At 43.3% G+C, this 19,131-nt stretch overlaps 1 protein-coding gene across 1 annotated transcript; it reads right to left on the bottom strand.

Moving 5' to 3' along the window:
- Window positions 1–240: 240 nt before the first annotated feature.
- On the bottom strand, window positions 241–17,934 carry LOC140197968 (RNA-binding protein 43-like). Its single transcript, XM_072258656.1, has 4 exons — window positions 17,709–17,934; window positions 11,857–12,070; window positions 8,445–8,539; window positions 241–5,747 (listed from the first exon to the last, which is right to left on the bottom strand). The coding sequence occupies exons 2-4, from the start codon at window positions 12,047–12,049 to the stop codon at window positions 4,677–4,679; spliced, it is 1,359 nt and encodes a 452-aa protein (XP_072114757.1). The 5' UTR covers window positions 12,050–12,070; window positions 17,709–17,934; the 3' UTR covers window positions 241–4,676.
- Between the last annotated feature and the right edge of the window lie 1,197 nt (window positions 17,935–19,131).

Raw genomic sequence — 19,131 nt, forward strand, 5'->3', positions numbered from 1 at the left:
TGCTGCTGCAGTCAATGAATTTCACAACATATGCAGGTGATATTAAACCTGATTCTGTTCAATAGTTTTGTTTTGCAAATACAAATGTGTCCTTGTGAACTGATGGATTTAACAGATCCAATTACAAACGAGGAATATGAAAAATTAAAAAGTTCCATGTATTCAATCAAAAGTACTCAAAGGTTTAATTGATTAACTAAACTATAAATTATGTAGGGCTAGGACAGAAAACAAACTGCACAACCAAAGCTGTCTACATGTGTTCAGCTAAAAAGAATGTATGTGGAGATTGGGGAATGGTGGCCAGCAAAACCTCTACAAACCACCTCGATAGACTCGCATTGTGCTCTCCACCCGTCTCTGGTACTGTTCCACCAGCTCTGGTATTTGGCTTTCTTACCCTCAATCCGGTCTTCCCAAGGCCATGCCAGATTTTTTAATATCAGTTATTGAGATACAGCATGGAATAGGCCCTTCAGGCCATGTCGCCAAACAACCCCCAATTTAACCCTAGCCTAATCACGGGACAATTTACAATGACCAATTAACCTACCAACTGGCACGTCTTAGGACTGTGGGAGCAAACTCATAAGGTCACAGGGAGAACATACAAACTCCTTACAGGCAACGGTGGGAATTGAACCCAGGTCGCTGACACTATAAAGCATTGTGATAACCACTCTGCTATTGTGGGCATGACTACCACACAGTTAATCTAACAATGAATTTGAATAAACTGCCACAATGGAACACACAACACTGAGCACTGATAAAACCTTTATATGATATTTTATGGTTCATTAGATTACAAATACAGATTCTTGATTTCACACCCCCATAACGATAATGAACGTCTTCCATAATGAAACCTGCCATTTAAAGTCAGCATTATTTTCCTTATTAGGGAAATTTAGTTCAACAATTACAAAACATTTCATATTTAAACATTTATAAAATATTCCTTTCTAATCATTGCACAATCACTACCACATGAGGAAATTTACATAACATGGAATTCCCACTGGTCTGGCTTCAAATCAAAAATCAAAATCAGGTTTCAATGTTAAAATTAAATTATTAATAAGATTTCCTTCCTATTTTGCTTGGATGTTACCAATTACAAAAATACGTTGCAAGCAAAGTATAAGACTGTGAATTTATTTAAAGTAATAATAAGCAAAAAAGGTCTAGTGCATTCCCAGCATTTATGACAAATAAACTCTTCTTGGGCTTCCAGCTGGATACAGGTATTAACTTTAACCAATGTAACTCTGCCATCTTCATCAGGGATGATGCCTGGGCATGTCTAGTCTGTTGGTATTCTGTTCCCTCAGAATGGTTACAAGGTGAAGGAAATCAACTGGGCTCTTAAAAGGGCCAAGGGGGAAAAAAACAGGAAACTTAACAATGAGGAGGAACCCGTTGCTCCGGCTTATATTTCCAGTTTCTGGAAGGATCGCCAGGAGCCTGAAGAAGTTCCAGATTAATACCAGCCACAAACCTGTAAAGAAGTTCAAATCACAGCTCATGCAGGTCAAAGATGACCTGGAACTCAGGTCAGCTGGCGTTTGCAGGATTCCCCATGAATGCGGAGCAGTGTAAATCAGCACGGTGGAAACCCACATTAAGGAGCACAGGAGGTGTATCCTTTGGGGTTACCCAGAGAAATCGGTGGTAGTAAAACACTGTATTTGCGTTAGGATTGACTTTGATGGCACAAAACTACTGTGCCACGCCAGTGGCGTTTGGGATGGCCTGGTGAAGGAAGCCATTTAAATAAAACTAGAAGAAAAGAATTTTAATGAAGAGCTCACTCTAAGTAAGAACTGAAATTCATCTGTAAACAAGGTGGGACAGTGGAAACCTGACTGCATGAGGACTATCCAACAAGGAAGGATGAAGGATGGGGATAAGACATACCTAGGCATCATCCCTAATGAAAATGGCAGAGTTTGTCGTCAAAGTCAATACCTGTAGCCGGCTGGAAGCCTAAGAAGAGTATGTTCCTAATAATAAGTACTCTGAATCTAGAAACAATATGTACAACTATTTTCTTTTTTAAAGGTGCAGATTGCAAATGATTTTCCACTTTTAGAATTATAATCTCATTACAATTCAGAAAACGTTTGCAGTTTCTCGAAACCCTACAGTGCTGGAAATTACAATACACAGTGGGCAACTTGAGATAAAGTAAATTCACTGTAAGCCCATATCGGACGATCCATTTGTACAAGGGACATAGTGCAGCAGCTGTAAGATAAAAACAGAAGAGATTCTGCAGATGCTGTAAATCCAGAGTAACACACACACACACACACACACACACACAGAATGCTGGAGGAACTCAGCAATATTCTGATGAAGGGTCTTATGCCGAAAGGGCAACTGTTTATTCCTCTCCATAAATCTACCTGGTTCCTTCAAGTTGTTAAAGCCTGGGAGGGTAAAGGGAACAAGCTCTCACTACCTATTAAATGCTCCCATGGTGTCCATTTCAAAATGCCTCTGACCACCAAGTCCAGCTCCTGGTCTTCACGTGTCTTAGCTGCGAAGTCTGGCAGAACCATTTCCACAGACAGGAGAAGGGGCAGATATGGGTTACTGGTGCCTTAAAACCAGTCACTTTGGGCAGATGGGGCTTGTCAGTCATAATTGGTAGCTCATCTTGGAAAAGAAAAACTCTGCCTCTGCTGCCTTGCATCTATATCCACTTACGGGGAAGGCTTCAGGAGTAAACCCCAAGGGAAAACCCAGACCTGGAGTCCCTAAGACAATCCTACACTGAGTGCAATGTGGACTGGCAACTCCTGTGACTCTGCTGGTGCCAAACTGTATCAGTCTCTGCCGTTCCTTTGTATTCATCAGCCTCGTGGAGAAGGGGAGCTTGCTACATGGGCAACAGCTTGTTCTCCATATTGAACTGCCCTGGCTTGTGTATCACGTAGATAGCAGGGACGTCACATCCATGGTCGACCCTAGCCAATGGAGGGGTCGTATATAGATGATGCCTGACCTACTGTGTGTGTTACACCAGATCCAAGATTGCCAGTTGTCAACAAGTCGCACAGCTTCTACATAGAAGTATCAGCTTCCTAACCCATTTTGGAATATAACTATGAAGGCAGTAAGTTCTGCAGATGCTGGAAATCATGAGCAACACACACGTGCTGGAGGAGCTCAGCGGGTGAAGTAGCATCTATGGAGGGAAATGAACAGTTGACATTTTGGGCAGAGACCCTTCATCAGGACTGGAAAGGAAGAAGGCAGAAAACTCAAATAAATTAAAAAAGTAGGGTGGGGGAAGAGGAGCACAAGCTGACAGGTGATAGGTGAGTCCAGGTGAGAGGGTTACAGTAGGTGGGTTGAGGTATGAAAGGGAATGATGTGAGAAGCTAGGAGGTCAGAGGTAGAAGCAGCAAAGAAATGAAGGAGGAGGAATCTGATAGGAAAGGACTGCAAGCGATGGCATGGAGGGAAGATGATGATGAGACACGCAGCTTGTGAGAGCAGGAGAGGAGAACGGATGAGCAATCCATTGGAGTGAGGGGAAATAAAAGGGTGCACATGGGGAAGGAAAAAAGGGGAGTGGTTACTAGAAGTTACGAGAAATCAATGCTGATTCTGTCAAGTTGCAGACTACCAAGATGGAATATGAAGTGCTGCTCCTCCAACCAGCACCTGACTCATTGCGGCAGCAGAGCAGGCCAAGAACAGGCACGTCAGTGTGGGAATGGGAAGCGGAATTGTAGTGGGTGGGCAACTGGATATCCTGGCTGTTGCTGTGGGTGGAGCGAAGATGACTGACAAAGCAAACCCCCAATCTGCATCAGTTCTCACTGATGTAGAGGTGGCCATGTGTGCAGCACCAGATTCAATAAACTACACAAAATAAGAGACTCGCAGGGGAAGTACCGCCTCACCTAGAAGGACTGTCTAGGGGCCAGAACAGTGGTGAGAGGGAGGTGTAGGGGCAGGTGTAGCACTCAGCAGAGTTGCAGGGATAAATGCCTGGAAGAGGTCGGTGAGGAGGAACGCGAGGACAAGAGAATTATGACAAGCACGATCTGTGTGGAAAGCAGAGTGGGGGGGGGGGGGGATGGGATCCCACTGGAGATGGCAGAGTTTGCGATGTATGATTAGCTGTGGGGTGGTAGGTGAGGACAGGAGGAACTCAATCACTGTTACGTTGGGAAGAGTTAATGGGGTGAGGGCAGACATGCAGAAAATGGAGGAGATATGGGTGAGGGCACCACTGATAACAGTGGAAGAGAAATCCCATTTTCTGGAAAAAAAAGGTTTGGATGTCCTGGAATGGAACACCTCATCCTAAGAACAAACGCTGTGAAAGCAGAGGAACTGAGAGAGGGGAATAGCATCATTACAAGCAACTGGGTGGGAAGAGGCATAGTCAGTGGATTTGCAGTTGGTGTCAGTTGATAATCTGTCTCCTGAGATGGAGACAGACAGAAAGGTGAGATGGACTGAGTTCACAATGCATGCACTGGAACTGGCATGTGGTGCACCAGGCTGAGAAAATAACAATTGCAAATGAATTATCTTTTTTCCTCCCCCCATGTATTTTAGAAAAATTATGCCATCCACAAACACAAAATTAACCTGCAGTTTACCCAATCAAAGAAATGACTGCTACCCACTCAGTAGTGTACACTGGTCGATCAGACCTTAGAACTGTTCTTGACCGTCTGTTTTCTGTGGCATTCACTGGGTAATGATGCACCTGCACAATCAGACGAACTTTCCTGCTTCCCATGAGGAACACTCTTGGGACGTTGGAACCTGCCACTCTGGTCTGTCATATGTCCATTGAAGTTGCATGGCAGGGTGCTGTCAAAGGGCCTGCGCACATTCGATGCACGTGCAGAGTCTGAACCCATACTCTGAGCAAACTGATGCATGCTTTCAGTTGATGTCAGGTGACTTGGGTATACATATGGTGCTCGATTAAGATCTGACCGCACCATCTCATCCACCTTCCTTATGAATTGTTTGCAATCATCTTGGTTTCCTATAAGTGTCACATAATCATCACTGAAGCGAACAAGAACAGCATCGAAGGTTTGCATGATTGTTTTACATGCCGTTAATGTCTTACTCTTCAGTCTGTCTCCGTCCAGTCTTATTCTCTCAATCACTAGGATTTTCTGCATTTTGCTGATGAGCATTTCCAATTCGTACTTTGCCAGTTTCAGATCAGATGGTTTCAATCTACTAGGTTCAAATAGGTGGAGAAATGTTATATTATCGTGGTTTACTGGTTTGGCATTCACACAATTAACACTAAGTAACTGTTCATACTGCTTTTTACAAATCTTATCAATGTATGAAAAAATATCTGCATCTAGAATAATCGTTGATTCCTCCTGGAATTCACCAGGATCCAAGGTATCCCTGTCTCCAAAATTCGGTGATGCTGTATACTGTTGATGGACTGACCATGTTGCATAATTATGTGGAGACATTCCAGACTTCCCTTCTGAGTCATCTATTCCAGCTTTCATTGTGGAGTCTTGGAAATTAATTCCTCGGCGTTCACCTATTGTTTTATGAAGTTCTTTTCTAAGTTCTTTCAACGCAGAGAAGGAGCCCGAAACATGAAGCTTTCCATCATGCCTCTGAGAAAACTGTAAGTTTCTGTTGTTGCTTCTAAATGCTCTACAAACATCTTCCACTTTCGAACTGTTCTCAAACATTGAGAAGTCCACATCAACTGCGACAGCTGAAAAGACCTGTGAACAACACACAAGTTTAACTATTATTTATAATGTGGCATGGATTGTCTTGTAATATGAACTGTCATAGGGCTACTAAAAACTACAGTCCTGCCTGCAAGTGGAGTAGAGGCAGAAATGCCACATTTATAAAGTGCTTTGGATCACCACTTGGAAGGGCTAGGGAGTAGAAAATAAACCTTTGTAGGCTGGCACAGGGATCAAACAGGGAAAACTGTCGCCTCAAGTTCCTAGCAACATGGGTTCAATCCTGACTCCAGTACTTCTGCCCTCTGTTAGCAGATTCGTCCTGTGACAATGTGGGGCTTTCCCCCAAAGGGCCCCAGTTCCCTCCCACCCCCCCCCCCATCCTAAAGAATTGGTAGGGTATTTGGCTGCTGGGAATTGAGTGGTAGAATCTGAGGGAAGTTCATCATGCAGGGGAGTCTAGAATGAAGCATTCCTGTGCTGACAGTTACACAGCAATGTGTTAGCCTTTGCATAGAAAATTCCTCAAATAACTCTCACTAAAAGTCTAAATATTATCCCACTGGTTCTGAAAAATGTTTTTTTGGCCCATAACCTCATGACTTAAGATGCAACAGCAGGTGTAGGTCAGACCGCTTTCCAAGTCTGCTCTACAGTTCATTACGATCAGAGGAAATCTTGCACGGAACCACACCACCGCTTATGCCTTCCTGCCTGTCCTTTCATGTAATTGTGATTATTCCTGACTCCATTAATATCCTGAAATATATAGATCTGTTTTTGGACTAGCCTCCACAGCCTTTTAGTCAGGGGTTCACAACCTGGGTTCCATGGACCCCTTGCTTAATGGCATAAAAAAGGTTGGGAACCCCTGCTCTAAATGACAAAATGGCTCTATCTCTATCCTAATCGACCTACCCCATACTGGGTCCTCTGCACCAAGATTCCTCAGTCAGGGCAAACATCTTCCCTGCAGTAATCCCTTTAAGACCATAAGACGTAGGTATTATTAAGCCATTCAGCCCATCAAGTCTGCTCTGCCATTCAATCATTCTCCTGCCTTCTCCCTTTAACCTTTGATGCCCTGACTAACCAAGAACCTATCAACCTCCACATTAAATAAACCCAATGTGGCAGTGAATTCCACAGATTCACCACCCTCTGGCTAAAGAAATTCCTCCTGTTTAAACTTCAATAAAATTAGCAGAACCACTTTGCATACCCTGTAAAATAAGATGCAATCTCCACTCATTTTTGTCAACTCTAAAGAATACAGTCCCAGCAGTCCCAGTTTACAGTCTCTCTTCATATAGGAACTGCCATGCTGGCCTTCATAACAAGGGGAATTGAGTATAAGAGAAAAGAGGTCCTTCTGCAGCTGTGCAGGGCCCTGGTGAGACCACACCTGGAGTACTGTGTGCAGTTCTGGTCTCCAAATTTGAGGAAGGACATTCTTGCTATTGAGGGAGTGCAGCGTAGCTTCACAAAGGTTAATTCCTGGGATGGCGGGACTGTCATATGTCGAAAGATTGGAGCGACTGGGCTTGTATACTCTGGAATTTAGAAGGCTGAGAGGGGATCTTATTGAAACATATAAGATTATTAAGGGATTGGACACGCTGGAGGCAGGAAGCATGTTCCCGCTGATGGGTGAGTCCAGAACCAGAGGCCACAGTTTAAGAATTAGGGGAAGGCCATTTAGAACGGAGTTGAGGAAAAACTTTTTCACCCAGAGAGTGGTGGGTATATGAAATGCTCTGCCCCTGAAGGCTGTGGAGGCCAAGTCTCTGGATGCTCTCAAGAAAGAGATGGATAGAGCTCTTAAAGATAGCGGAATCAAAGGTTATGGGGATAAGGCAGGAACTGGATACTGATAGTGGATGATCAGCCATGATCACAGTGAATGGCAGTGCTGGCTCGAAGGGCCGAACGGCCTACTCCTGCACCTATTGTCTATTGCCATATCTGGAACCAGTCCAGTGAATCTTTAATGCACTCTTCCTGTAGGAACTACATTCTTTCTAGGGTAAGGAAGCTAAAACAGTACAGGCACAATCCCAACCAGGGCCCATATAATAATAAAAAGACTTCAAATCCTTCCACATTAAGGCTTAACACACCTTTGCTCTCTCAGTAATTTCTTCTGCATGTGTGATGGCGTTCAGGGATTTGATTACAAGCATACGCAGACCAATGAATCATCAATACTTACCAATATCCCTCAGATTAACAAATTTTCAAATTAAATAATATTTTTTTAAAAACTTTACTTATTTTATGCTCTCTGTGCACTTCAAAAAAAGCACCATTTTCTTTGTGATGTTTAGTATTCGCAACTACTTGCTTTTACTTAAACTGTAAATAAATAAGAAACTCAACTATATCATACAATTAGAATAATTACAATTGTAATTAATTCCAATTACAATATAATTAGTATAACAGTTGAATAACTTATTCAAAAAGTGGTGGACAACACACTGCAGATTGGGAAGGGATCTGCAGAGCATCGAACCTAGCTGCTTGAAGACAAAAATGGGGCATATGCAAGTTACCAGAGTTGGAGGAACAAGGCTGCAGGCAGCTTGTAGTGCTGGGAAGGATATAGGTGTAGGGAAAGCCAAGGCTGCAGAGGAACTTAAACGTCAGAATGAGAAATTGAAACAAAGAAACGGTGAACCGGGAGCACGAATAGATCAAACAGCAGATTTGGCTGCAGGCACTTACATCCGGGCTTTTCTGTGCGATTTTCAATGGATATTTCTTTTGGAGCAGTTTGTCTTCGAACACATGCTGATCACGTCCCAGGACGCTATCCACAACTTTAAAAAAAATGCATTTGATGATGAACAAATATTTTTTAGACAACGCCATGTTATTTCAATGGACTGGAAGGTAATCCTGTCCAAGAGCTTTTGAAATACAGTCATCATCAGCTGTTCTAATAATATGGGGGAGTGAGCGTGAGAAAGGGAACCTGGTCAAAGTCAAAGTAAATTTTATTATTAAAGTACATATATGTCACCATACACTACCCTGAGATTCAATTTCTTGCAGGCATTCACAGGAAAAAAAAAAGAGAAATGCAATAGTATTTATGAAAAACTATACATAAACAAAGACTGACAAACAACCAATCATGCAAATAATAATTTAAAAAACGTCAATATATAATACTGAGAATGAGCTTAAAGTCCTTGAAAGTGAGTCTATAGGTTGTGATAGAGTTTAGCAGTGAGGTGAGAAGTTATCTCTGCTGGTTCAGGAGTCTGAAGGTTGCAGAGTAAAACTGCTCCTGAACCTGATCGTGTGGGACCTAAGGCTCCTGCCCAGTGGTAGAAGCAAGAAGACAGCACGGCTTGAATGATGGGGGTTGTTGATGATGGACGCTGCTTTCTTGTGGCAAAGCTCCCTGTAGATGTGCTCAATGGTGGGTGGGGGGGGGGTGCTTTGTCTGTGTCAGACTGGGCTATATCTACCACTTTTTGTAGATTTTTCTTTCCTGGGCATTGCTGTTTCCAAACTAGGCTGTGATGCAACCAGTCAGGATACTATCCATGATGCACTTATGGAAGTTTGTCAAAGTTTTTGGTAACATTGCAAATCTACGCAAACTTCAAGAAAGTAATGGCTGTCATGCCTTCATTGTGATGGCATTTACATGCTGTATGTATACGTATGAGTGTACATGTGAGTAACTTAAGAGATCTAAAATTAACTTAAAAAAGATACCAAAGCAGGGACATGGTGTTTGTTGATGAGCAGTCAGAAACACCAAATGGAGGACATAGAGACTAACAGACCTGGACTGTTTCAGTGCTCTGCTTTCCCTGCTTTCGATTGGATGTTTGCTAATAATTTTATATTTACTTACAGTTACAATAGATACAAAGACTCAAAGTACATTTACTGCCAAAGTACGTAGACTACAACCCTGAAATTTGTCTTCTCCACAGACAGCCACGAAACAAAAGAAAAAAAACATCAAACCAACTCCCAAAAAAAAAATTGGCCCATCTCCCTCTAAACGAGTGAAAAACACCAAATATAAAAACACCAACCCACAAAGTCATTGAAAGAATCCAGGCATATTCAGTACAGCTCAGTTCAGTTCAGTTCAGTTCAGTTCAGTTCAATCTAGTGCCGCGCCGTTCATTATCTGCAGGCCGCCCCGATCAACATCACACAAAATAGCAACAAAATAAAAAGGGGTGGCCAGATACTGAATACAGGTATTTACTGCTTCACTAACACTCAGACTGCAGTCCAGCAAGAACTATTAAACGGGCTAGTAGGATTTACGTGACACTGTGTTTATCTCTAACAAGAAAACCTGACCATCGACCTTTAACATTTATCACTTGACCATTCCAGAGGGCCCTCCATTACCAGTCATTAACTCACAATTATACAGCATGGAGACAGGTCTTTCAGCCCATCGTGTCCATGCTGGCCAACATGCTCATCTAAGCTAGTCCCATTTGCCTGCAATTGGCCCATCTCCCTCTAAACAAGGAGTTCACCACCTTTTTATGCCATGGATCCCTACTATGAAGCAAGGGGTCCGTGGACCCAGGTTGGGAACCCCTGCTCTAAACCTTTACTATCCATGTACCTGTCCAAACATGGTTTAGATTTTGTTACTGTATCTGCCTCAACAATGTTCTAGCATAGCTTGTTCCATATAAACACCACTCTTGGTGTGAAGAAGGTGCTCCTCAGATCCCTTTTAAATCTTTTATGTCTCAATTTAAGCTTATATCCTGTAGTTTTTTTTAAGTAAAAGACTATATATTCACCTCATCTATACTCCTCATGATTTTTTTCAGCCCTCATTCTTGTACTCTCCACAGAATTAAGCCCTAGCTTGTTCAACTTTGTTCTATAATTTAGGCCCTCAAGTCCTTATCAATCTTTTCAGCACTCTTTCCAATTTAGTTCTGATAAAAGGGTAAATAAAACTGTGCGCTATTCTCCAGGTATGGTTTCACCAGTACAACTGCAACATAATGGGCCCACTCCTATACTCAATGCCCTGACTGTAGGCCAGTGCACTAAACACCTTCTTTACATAGAACAGAGAAGGGTACAGAACAGAACAGGCCATTTGGCCCACAATTTTGTGCCAAACCAGCTAAAAAGCACATCCAAAACACCTAAACAATAATCCCTCCTACCAACACCATGTTTATATCCCTTCATCTTCCTTACATCTATGGACCCCCTACCATGAAACAAGGGGTCGGTGAACCCGAGGTTAAGAACCCCTTTATCTAGGACAAGGACTGGGACATGGAACTGCTACCATCTAGTCTCCCCTTTGTGCTACACACTACCTTAACTGGGGAAACAACATTGTTTCCTCATCATTGCTGGCTCCAAATCCTGAAGACCCTCCAAACCAATGGCAACACCTTGACCAGAAGGGCTGTAGCAGTTCAGGCGGGTACCTCACTGCTGCCCCCTTAAGGGCAATCAAAGAAAAACAGAAAAAATAAATCAGCTTGACTTGTGACTTCCGAATCCTATGGATGAAAAAAAAAAGTAATCTGGTACGCCCCACAGATAAAGAACATGACGCAAAAAAAACCACACTACTGCTAACAAGACAAAATATGGTGAAAAAGAGTCATATACTTAAAACTAATGGGCAGGGCAGCTAGATAAATTAGCTAAAAGATGAGAAAATTAGCTAGATTGAGCAGTAAGAAGTCTGTGATAGGTCACATAAAAACAGTGGTCTGCATCATTGACACTAGGGAGAACAGAGAGAAAGAACTACAAAAGATTATCCTTAATAAAAGCAGGTTTATGAAGACTGACATCATCGGGATGGGAAACGAAGATGAATATAGTAATTCCCAAATGCTGTGACAGAACAAGAAGGTACGTTTCAAGTTTAAATCTGCAGTCCTTCTTCAGTCCCTTACTGTGACACCCTCATTCATTAACACCAAAAATAAAAGCCCCAGATTACCATACCTACACTGACAGCATTGCCCAAGCAAAATTCACCTTACACTTGGTTTCTGTGGGAAACACACCAGAAAATCTATTGGTATTTTGAGATGTATTTATGGGGTAGATAGAGGTCACCACACACTGGTCTTTTCTTCCATTCATTGCTTTATAAACTTACCTTCCTTCTTTTCAAATATAACATAAGCAACACCAGGGATATCAGTTGGATAGATGACATCTTCCACCTCACCACCCCCATTCCTCGGCCTTAAGAAATGAATGGTGAGTTTGTCAGTCATGATTGCGTCAGAGAACTTATCATCAGGGAAGCCCGACACAGCAATGGTCCTCTCTGCCCAGTCTGACTCCATTTTCAGAGAGGCTTGGAGCACCTGCAGTGATATAAGAAACCATATGTTACCGCGATAGTTAGCGATCCAATAAGCTCGATAGCTGAAATACAAATGCTGGAACATTTAGCAGATCAGGAACTATCTGTGGAAAGAGAAACAGATGTAATATCGATGGTCCTTTATCACTGCAGCTCCACTTTCAACACTTGTAGGCAAACTCATCTCCGAAGACCCAACTTTGCAACTGGATCCATGACTTCCTGACCAACAGACCACCATCAGTAAGGATGGGCAGCAACACTTCTACCATTATTTTTCTCAACACTGGTGCCCATGAGGGAAGTTCTCAGCCCCTGTTCTACTCCTTATACACTCATGATTGCGTGGCCAGATTCTGATCTATCTCCTTCTACAAGTTTACAAATAACACTACTGCAGAGGGCCATATTTCAATTAGTGCTGAGACAGAGTACAAGGAGACAGAGCTGGTGAAATGCTGTCATGACAACCACCTTTCCTACAATGTCAGCACGAAAGTGCACATGCTTCTGCTTACATCAACGGTGCTTTGATTCTGCCAACAACAATGGCGTTGTTGGCAAATTTAAATATGGCATTAGAGCTGTACTTCACTACACAAACATAGGCATAAAGCAAATAGAGCAGGGGGGCTAAGCACCTAAGAACACAGGCTTGTAGTGCACATGTGCTGATGGAGATGTAGAGGAGATGTCGTCGTTAATCTGTATTGACAGAGGTCTGCAAGTGAGGAAATCAAGGATCCACTTGCACATGGAGGAACTGAGGCCCAGGTCTTGAAGTTTAGTGATGAGTTCAAAGTTCAAATTTCAAATTAACTTTTACTATCAAAATACATATATATCATTTACAACCGAGATTCATTTTCCTGTGAGCACACTCAGCAAATCTGTAGGATTAGATTAGATTATGAGGAACACGCAGTCTTCTTTTATTGTCATTTAGTAATGCATGCATTAAGAAATGATACAATGTTCCTCCGGTGTGATATCACAGAAACCCAAGACAGACCAAGATGAAAAACTGACAAAAACCACATAATTATAACATATAGTTACAACAGTGCAAGCAATACTGTAACTTGATGAAGAACAGGCCATGGGCACAGTAAAAAAAAAGTTCAGTCTCTCGAAAGTCCCATCATCTCACGCAGACGGGAGAAGGAAGAAAGCTCTCTTCCTGCCATGAGCTTCCAGCGCCGCAAACTTGCTGATGCAGCACCCTGGAAGCACCCGACCACAGTCCGACTCTGAGTCGTCCAAAAACTTCGAGCCTCCGACCAGCCCTCTGACACCGAGCACCATCTCTGCCGGGCTCTTCGGCCCCAGCCCCAGCAGCCAGCAACAGGCAAAGCCGAGGATTTGGGGCCTTCCCTCCGGAGATTCTCGATCACACAGTAGCAGCGGCAGTGAACCGGGCATTTCAGAAGTTTCTCCAGATGTTCCTCTGTGCTTCTTACGTCTGTCTCCATCAAATCAGAATTGTGCATGGCCCCTATTTAACAAATACGGTATCATTTCACCAGAGAGGCCGCGCGCACTGTGTGGCACCACCATCTTCTCCCGACAGTAACTATAACAGGATCAGTGAAAGACCAACCAGGGTGCAGAAGACACCGAACTGTGCAAATGCAAATATAAATAAATAGCAATTAATAACGAGAACATGAGATAATAAATAAAGAGTCCTTAAAGTGAGATCATTGGTTGTGGGGTAGCATCTGATCTTGAACCGGGTGGTATGAGGGGATGGTGTTGAATGCTGATCTGCAGTCAGTGAAAAGCATCCTGATGTATGCATCTTCAGCATCAAGATGTTCCAGAACTGATTGAATACTCACCCCCCACTCCACTCCCTGTACACTCGTGACTGCCTGGCCAGGGTAAAGAAATTGGGCATGATGCATATGACACTCACCGATTTTTAAATCAAGCCACCACAGACAGCAACCTATCTGGGTGCATTGCAGGTTGGTAAGGCATCTTGCTCTGCATGTATCACCCCGTTACTGGACGGATGTTGAGGTTTTAGGGAGGATGCACATCATGGAAAACAGCTGCCCCTCCATGGCCTCTGTCTACACTTCTGTTTCAGTAAAGCAGCCAATATAATCAAAGATCTTACCCATGCAGGGCATTCACTCCCCTCCACAACTGGCATAAGATAAAAAAGCAGAAAGCAGGATAGCCTTTATCATGCTGTCATAAGACTATTGAACGATCCCCTAGTATGATGTGATGGGCTCTTGACCTCACAATCTACTTTACTGTGACCATGCACCTTATTGTCTAGCTCAGGGGGTTCTCAAACTTTTTTTATGCCATGGACTAATACTATTAATCAAGAGGTGAGAGGATCCCAGGATGCGATCCCCAGTGTAACTGCTCTGCACTCTCTCAGTACTGTTACTTTACTCTGTACTGTGATTGTTTCACCTTCTACCACCTCAGTGCAGTGTTATGAATAGATCTGTATGGACAGAATGCCAGACACGTTTTCCAATGTGCCTCGGTTATGTATGACAATCATAAATCAACTCACTTCTCACATTGATGACTCTTCTTCAAAACTAGGACAATTTTAAAAATCTGCATGTTTAAACTTGCAGAGATGGGGAAGCAAAGGAAACATCTCCTACTGGGTCCAGGCACAGAAGATGAAAGTCACACACATAAAAATTGCTGGTGAACGCAGCAGGCCAGGCAGCATCTATAGGAAGAGGTACAGTCAATGTTTTGGGCCGAGACTTCAACTGTACCTCTTCCTATAGATGCTGTCTGGCCTGCTGCGTTCACCAGCAATTTTTATGTATGTTGCTTGAAATTCCAGCATCTGCAGATTTCCTCATGTTTGTGTGAGAGGAAAGTCATAGATTGCTGCCGACTAGAAGATGCTGGAGGTATGGGCAGAGGAAGAGGAAAAGGAAGAGGAGGAGAAAATGTGCTGGAAGTATAAACACATAATAAAGCAGCTGCTGAAGGCCAGGGAGAAACAGCCAATACCCGAAAAATGTTGTCCAAACCTGGCACTGCTTGAGCAATTTTTCAAGGAGGAATGGGCAAATCTTGCTCCATCACATTATTGATAAACAAAGTTAAGAGAGATTTATTCAAAAAGACTATTGGCTGTAATAGCTGCAAGAGGTAGCTCAACCAAGTACTGAGCAAAGGGAATGAATACTTTTAAACCGTTGACATTTCACTTCTTGAATTTTGAGCTTCTCATGCTTTACAATTTTCCTTGTTTTTCGGACTCTACTGTGGAAAAAAATGCATGTGATTCATAGATAAAAACTCTCAGATAAATTGATTCAAAATTCCTGGTTGTAGTACTCACCTATGTGAACAAAGCATTGAGGGACTGAATACTTTTACAAGGCACTGTATCTTCAGGGTTGAAATGCCTAATACCAGAGGGAATGCATTGAAGGTGAGAGGATGTAAATTCAAAGACGATGCCAGGGGCAAGTTTTTTTTACACCAAGTATTGGGTTGGTCTATGCTCTATGTCTCTTTTTCACACCATTTCTTTAATATGTCTTGCTGAAACTCCTTATCATTTGATCTGTCCTAATTTGCCCCCATATAGTCTTGTTTATCACATCTCATTCTTCTCCAATGCAGGATTTCCAATTGAAGCATTGACAATTCCTCACTCACCTCCCCCCCCCACCCCCCACCGCCTCAGATGCTGCTCCAGCCACTGAGCTCCTCCAGGAGGTTGCTTGCTGCTCCAAATTCCAGAAGCTGCAGTTCCTTGTGTCTCCAACTCTTCCTCAATTCTGAGAAAGAGTTGCTGATCCAAAGTATTGACTGGTTTCTTTTTCCACATATGCTGCTTGACGATTAAGTCAGGTACAGCAATGGAGGCAGCCCAACTGGCCCATGCTGACCTAACTGCTAATCCAAGCTTGTCCCATTTGCTCATATCACTCAATACCAGCGGTACCCAACCTTTGTTATGCCATGGACCAATACCATCAAGCAAGGGGTCTATGGGCCCCAGATTGGGAATCCCTGTTCTAAACTTTTCTGGTCCATGTACCTGTCCAACTGTCTTTTAAAAGTACCTTCCTCAAAGCTTCCTCTGGCAGTTCAATCCACATAGATACTACCCTTATTTAAAAATAAGTTGCCCCTCAAGTTCTTAATAAATCTTTCGCCTCTCTCCTTGAAACTATTCCCTCTAGTTCTTGGCTCCTCAACTTTGGGAAAAAGACTGAGTTCATTCACCCTATACTATGTCTCTCATGATTTTATTCTCCTTTATAAGATCACCTCGCAGTCTCCTGCACTCCACAGAATGAAGTCTTAGCCTGTCCAGTAACTCAGTCTTTCAATTCCTGGCAACATCCTTGCAAATCTTTCCTGTACTCTTTGGAATATAATAACATCTTTCCTATAGCAAGGTGCATAAAACTGAACACAAAACTACAAGTACAGCCTCACACTCTTGTACAACCCTTTGACTTCTATGCTCAATACCCTGAATACCACATGGAAGGCATTCAAGGTTGTTGAATTTTTTTTTGACAACTACAGAGCACGAAACTGTTTGACAAAATGCTTCAAGTACACAAAACCATGAAGTGCAAGATGTCACTGAAGATTCATTTTCTGCATTTCCACTTAGACCTCTTCCCTGCAAATCTTGGCACTGTCAGTGACAAACATAATGAAAGGATTCACCAGGACATTGCCGTCATGGAGAAGTGGTATGGGGGGAACTGGAATCCACCAATGCTGGCAGATTATTGTTGGACATTTAAGCAAGAAGCCTCAGACACCGAGTACAAACAAAAATCATCAACAAAACATTTTTAGCTTAGTTGAACTATTTCAAAGCGTCAGCACCATTTTACAATTCAGCATATTATATTCAATAAAGGTCAATTTGTTTCTCCAAATTCCTATGTGATACAAGCAGTCTGAAATTATATTTGTGTATTGCTTCAAATGTTCCCTCATAACCACAAAAAAGATTCTGAGGAAGTAACACTTGCTAACTAACTTGGTCACCTCCCTATCTACTTGTGACTCCACTTCAGTGAAACATGATCCCTCGTATCTACGACACTCCCAGGGCCCTGCTGTTCACCGTGAATCCAGCTGAACATTTTTATCAAACCCAAAACACGATATTCTGTATCTCCTTCCGCAGACGCTGCCTGGCCTTGCAGATATTCGGAGCCCCCTTCTGTCGTTATTTTAGATTCCCCGGATTTAGATACATATTTCTTCCTATGCCTGCGGGGTTTGTTTACATCAGCATTGCTCTTCAAGTGTAAATACGTTTCATTTGGGTCTCAACTGTGATAAATAGTTGAAGAAAGACACAACTTGGGTCTGGTTAGAGGGTCAGCACAGACGAATGAATCGAGTGACTGTCTCCCCCAATTTCTATGTCTGCATGCACCACCAAGCCTATCTACTATCGCTAGAGAAAGAAACCAAAAGTGAAGCACTTTCGACGGTTGAGTTCAATTTTTTTTGGAAAAACTACCTTCATAAAACCACGGTGCAAATATGGCGTCAAATGTTACAAAGGAGTCACACAACATAAACGACACCCCCCTTTCTATATAAAATAGCGACGTTTTGGTTTGATTGGTGCCCTGTTCCGCTTGCCCCACACTCACCCAGCGCTGCTGCGGTCGGGCCCGACTGAACTGGCCCCCGCCACCGAACCCGAACGCCAAGGCGGAGGCAGGGGGGGGTCTCTGTCCGCGGTGACCGGCCGAGCGCCGCTCCTGTCCCGCCCCCTGTGCGGTGCCCGAGTCGGGCGGCGAGAAAGAAACAGCGCCGTGCGTGGACAGGTTGCGAGCGCAGCGCGTTGCCAGGAACGCGTTACATTGTTTTTTTCCCTCTCTCTCTCCCTGTTCAAATCGTCAGGCTAGCCAGCAATTATTTTCCGAAAAGGCATCGAACCATTGGAAGAACGTCACTGTCTCCTCGCCGACTACTAGTGACAAAGATCATTTTCTGGCCCTGCTTGCAGTATACCGAATTACTTTTTTAGTGTGATTAAAGTATGTCTATTATCAAAGTACGAAAATATTATACAACCTTGAGATTCGTTCCGGACTTAACCAGGCATTGTGGCAACGAACAGACCCGCCACGTTCATTCCCATGGCATCGGAGAGTCTTAAAAATGGTGCACATTTAGTGTTGTTACTGTTTCCCTGGATTCTGCAGAGATCCTCCTGGGGGAGGGAGGGGGGAACGCACACAAAGATCACCACTAGAGGGAGATAAAAAGAAGGAAATTGTTGAATTAGAATCATAAACACAGGAAATTTCGCAGATGGTAAACACAACCAAAGCAACTCCCGCAAAACGCTAGAGAAACTCAGCAGGTCAGGCAGCATCCATGGAAATGAATAAACAGTCCCGTCGTTTCAGACCGAGCCCTTTCTTCCCGGCTGGCAAGGAAGGGGGGGAGACGACGGAAATGAAAGATAGGCGGAGGAGATGGAGGCTAGAAAGTGATAGGTGAAGCCAGGTGGGTGGGAAAGGTAAAAGGCTGGAGAGGGAGAAATCTGATAGGAGAGGAGAGTGGAAAGGACAAAGGGAAAAAGCAGGGCATCCAGGAGCAGGTGATAGGCAGATGAGAAGAGGTCAGAGTGACAAATAGAAGAGGGGATGGGGAAAGTTTTTTTAACCGCAAGTTTCAGAAATTGATATTCGTGCCATCAGGTTGGAGGCTACCAAGATGGAATATAAAGTGTTGCTCCTCCACCCTGAGGGTGGCCTCGTTGTGGCACAAGTGGAGTCCATGAATCGACATGTTGAAACAAGAATGGGAATCGGAACTGGCAGCAAGACTTAGACACCTCCTCTTTAATACCCCTCGAAGAGGACCCCACTCCAGACCATCTGAAAACTGTCTCTGACACCACTACTGTCCTCATCAACTCTGGACTAATTGCTGATGAGACATCAACCTGCTTGGTTTCAGCATTCAACACACATCAATGCTGCTGGTGAACGCAGCAGGCCAGGCAGCATCTCTAGGGAGAGGTACAGTCGACGTTTCAGGCCGAGACCTTTCGTCAGGACT

This window comes from Mobula birostris, chromosome 5, assembly GCF_030028105.1.
Source record: "Mobula birostris isolate sMobBir1 chromosome 5, sMobBir1.hap1, whole genome shotgun sequence".
Taxonomy (NCBI): Eukaryota; Metazoa; Chordata; class Chondrichthyes; order Myliobatiformes; family Myliobatidae; genus Mobula; species Mobula birostris.

Excerpts from the sequence above, each read along its gene's own strand:
- LOC140197968 (XM_072258656.1), bottom strand. The coding sequence starts at position 12,049 with ATGGAGTCAGACTGGGCAGAGAGGACCATTGCTGTGTCGGGCTTCCCT. Across the intron at positions 8,540-11,856 it reads TATATTTGAAAAGAAGGAAG|TTGTGGATAGCGTCCTGGGA; the intron begins GTAAGTTTATAA and ends TTTTTTTTAAAG. Across the intron at positions 5,748-8,444 it reads TCGCACAGAAAAGCCCGGAT|GTCTTTTCAGCTGTCGCAGT; the intron begins GTAAGTGCCTGC and ends TGTTGTTCACAG.